The 2,917-nt window shown below is 66.7% G+C and overlaps 2 protein-coding genes across 2 annotated transcripts in view; one reads left to right on the top strand and one right to left on the bottom strand.

The window, feature by feature from the left end:
- MNEG_3629 (hypothetical protein) overlaps positions 1-1,267 on the bottom strand; it is a gene marked incomplete at both ends in the record, with an annotated part of 2,811 nt that extends 1,544 nt beyond the window's left edge. The window contains 4 exons of the mRNA XM_014047896.1: positions 26-295; positions 604-860; positions 1,052-1,121; positions 1,244-1,267. Of these exons, the coding sequence (XP_013903350.1) occupies positions 26-295; positions 604-860; positions 1,052-1,121; positions 1,244-1,267 (621 nt within the window). The remainder of the gene's footprint in view (positions 1-25; positions 296-603; positions 861-1,051; positions 1,122-1,243) is intronic.
- Positions 1,268-2,103: 836 nt separating this feature from the next.
- Positions 2,104-2,917, top strand: part of MNEG_3628 (Transmembrane and coiled-coil domain-containing protein 1) — a gene marked incomplete at both ends in the record, with an annotated part of 1,075 nt that continues 261 nt past the window's right edge. Inside the window, 2 exons of the mRNA XM_014047895.1 lie at positions 2,104-2,283; positions 2,583-2,750. Of these exons, the coding sequence (XP_013903349.1) occupies positions 2,104-2,283; positions 2,583-2,750 (348 nt within the window). The remainder of the gene's footprint in view (positions 2,284-2,582; positions 2,751-2,917) is intronic.

Below are 2,917 nucleotides of genomic sequence, written 5' to 3'. Positions count from 1 at the left end.
CCCCCCCCCCCCCCGAACCCTGCACCTTGCTGCGCAGCACCGGCGCTGCGACCGGCGAGTGCAGGTAGAACGCGGCATGGCCAAACAGCAGCGCGTCGAGGCTGCTGGGCCGGTCCCCGAAGAAGAAGCGCCCGCCCGAAGCGCGCAGGCGGTCCCCAAGCAGCGCCAGCGCATCGGCGGCGTCCTGGAACGCGGCTGCGCCCTCCACGCCGTCCAGCTGGCGCCGCATCTCCCGCTGCTGCGTCCAGGGGACGAACCAGTTGAGTGGGAAGGGCAGGGAGTCCCCATATGCGGCCTGGCGGCGGGCAGAGGCGGGGGACGGGTGTGATGAGAGGCTCGGAGGGTGCGATGGGCTGGGGACGCGGCAGCCTTGAGTCTCTCAGCAGGAGTAGGCGCATTCAGCTCCAGGGGCCAGGAGCCCGGCGTGCACGTGCGCATCGGGGCGACCTGCAGCATCTCACAGCCACACCTGCATGCCTTGGCGCGGCAACCACCCGCTTATGGCATGCACGGCGGCTCTTCTCGTGCTCGACAGCAGCCGCCACTGCCCGCCGCGCCGCTCCGCGCCGTCTCCTTAGCCCCCCCTCGCGGCCGCCCCCGCACACTCGCCTTCCTAAACTCCTGGAAGCCGCGCCGCTCCAGCCAGCACGTCCACAGCGTCGCGGGGTCCAGCCGCGTCTGGATCAGCAGCCCGAAGGCCGCCACCTCAGCGCGCTGCGCGGGCTGCAGGTGGGCGTCCAGGTCAAGGTCAGCGCGGCCGGCCTTGCGCAGCGCCGCGACGAGGGCGCGCGCGGCGGCGAGGTCCGTCGGCTGGGCGCCGCCGAGCAGGTCGCCGCCCAGCTCCAGGGCCGGAAGCGTGCCTTGGGGTGACCAGGGGAGGGGGGCGGGGGCGAGCATTGAGGTGGCAGGGCGGGCGGGCGGTCGTCGGGTGCGGGGCGGAGGGAGGCGAGGCTTCTGTTTCGTGGGAGCTGGCAGCCGGCGTCGCGGGGCGGGATGGCTACCCGTCATAGGTTGCCGAGACGGGGGCGAGGCGGGTGCGGGCAGCCCGCACCTGATGGCGACGCGCCGGCCGAGGTGCACCGCTCGACGCAGAACTCAGCGCCGCTTAGCCGCAGGTATGCCTGCAGAGTGGGGCGGTTTTGGCGTTGTGAGGAAGGCAGAGCAACGCGCGACTGCGCGCGGCTGGACTGTGCCGTGGCGCCAGCGAGACGCATGGCAAGCAGCGCGCGGTTGATTCCCTGACGTGTGGTTCAATCGCAGCCGCCATGGGCTTCACAAGCGGGGAGCACCGCTGCGAAGCCCGCGCACCTCCGCTTGCAACGTGGCCGCTGTGAGGGACGGCAAGCTGCCGTGCTGGGGCCACACATACAGGATAGGGGCCTGTGACGCCGCCGCGCTCATCTGCGAGATTGCACCGGTGGCTCATTGAGATGGGATGGTGTCGCAACCTGCTGAACGGCGCCCAAGGCGCGGCGGCTGCAAGCAACGGCGCAGCAGAGGCAACAAGCAACAGCATCAGGGACATTGATGTGGGTGTCATGGTGCTTTGTCAGCCACGCCACATTGATATCCCTGTGCAGATACTGTACCTTAGATGTGCTACCAAGACAGTACACGGATGCTTTGGCCTAACGAAGATCTGGAAATGAGAGATCACAAATTCATGTCACCCTGAAAAACGTCAAGGTGATCAAGTTGGTACGGAAAAGTGGAATGCAAAAAAGCTGAGACATGCTAGTGATATCATACCACATTACCGTACACGCGTGACAGCCGGTCCTTCGAGTCTGGTGGGTACGTACAGTGATCACCACCACAACCGCTCGTTGGAAGAGTGCCTTGTATCATAACGCGTGTATACCGACTTTGAGACGGGCCCAAGCTACACACTACGCCTGGCTGTTGACGCAGGGCACTCGCGCTACCGTACGCGTTGCTGCTCGTGCCGCCTCTGCGCCATCCCCCAAGCCTTGCCGCCTCCCCACCGTCCTCGTCCCCGCCCCCCATACTCCATTCGCTACATCGATAGCTACCAGGAAGAGAAGCTAGGTTTTGTTTGAGTTGTGTGAGCATCAGCAACATCGCAGCAGCGGCGGCGGCAGCATGGCAGTGCCATATGACGCGCTGCAGGTGATCGCGGTGTCGCTGCTCAGCGCGGCGCTGTTTGAGGCGGTGACGTGGCTACTGTTCTACCGCACCGGCAGCTACGGCCGCCAGATAGAGCAGCTGGAGCGGATGGGCAAGAAGCTGGAGGAGGCGCAAGACCAGCTGGCCGCAGATCCGGTGGGGGCGCTGCGGCGCATGGGGGTGTCTTGTCATGGGGCTGCGTGCGCGCTCCGCGCAGCCGTGCGGCGGCGCCTTGGATTACGAGGGCACACGGCTGCAACAGTCTTGGGAGGGCAAACGGCTGGCCTGTGGGTGAAGATAGGAATGTGTGTCGTCGGCCCCACAACATCCCTGGATTTTCCGTTGATCGGCCGCACACAGTTGTGGCACGCCCGGCCAAAGCGGCCGCCACGTGCGTAGGGGGCCGGACGTGCCAAGAGCTGCGCCCGCGCCGCGCCCCATACGCATCCCCACAGAACAACAACGCCAAGAAGAAGGCGCAGCAGCGGCAGGAGAGGGAGCTGCGCAACTTCTCGATCACCATGCAGGGCACCAAGTTCAAGATCGGCCTGCTGACCGCCGCCAGCATGATCGGGGGCATGTGGCTCGTGAACAAGCGCTTCAAGGGCGTCGTGGTCGCCAAGGTGTGCGCGTGCGAGAGAGGGGCGGTTGTTGAGCGGGGGCAACGGTATGCTCGTGCGAGCGTGCTGCGGCGGCGGGGGGGTGCGGTCGGCATTGTCAGGTGGCAGGCCGCTGTGATGCCACACGCAGCGGCCGCACGCAGCAGCAGCAGCAGCAGCAGCACGAGCCC

The sequence above is a fragment of the Monoraphidium neglectum genome (genome assembly GCF_000611645.1).
Source record: "Monoraphidium neglectum strain SAG 48.87 unplaced genomic scaffold scaffold00464, whole genome shotgun sequence".
In the NCBI taxonomy this organism is placed as follows: Eukaryota; Viridiplantae; Chlorophyta; class Chlorophyceae; order Sphaeropleales; family Selenastraceae; genus Monoraphidium; species Monoraphidium neglectum.
This window is presented reverse-complemented; position numbering and strand designations above follow the sequence as displayed.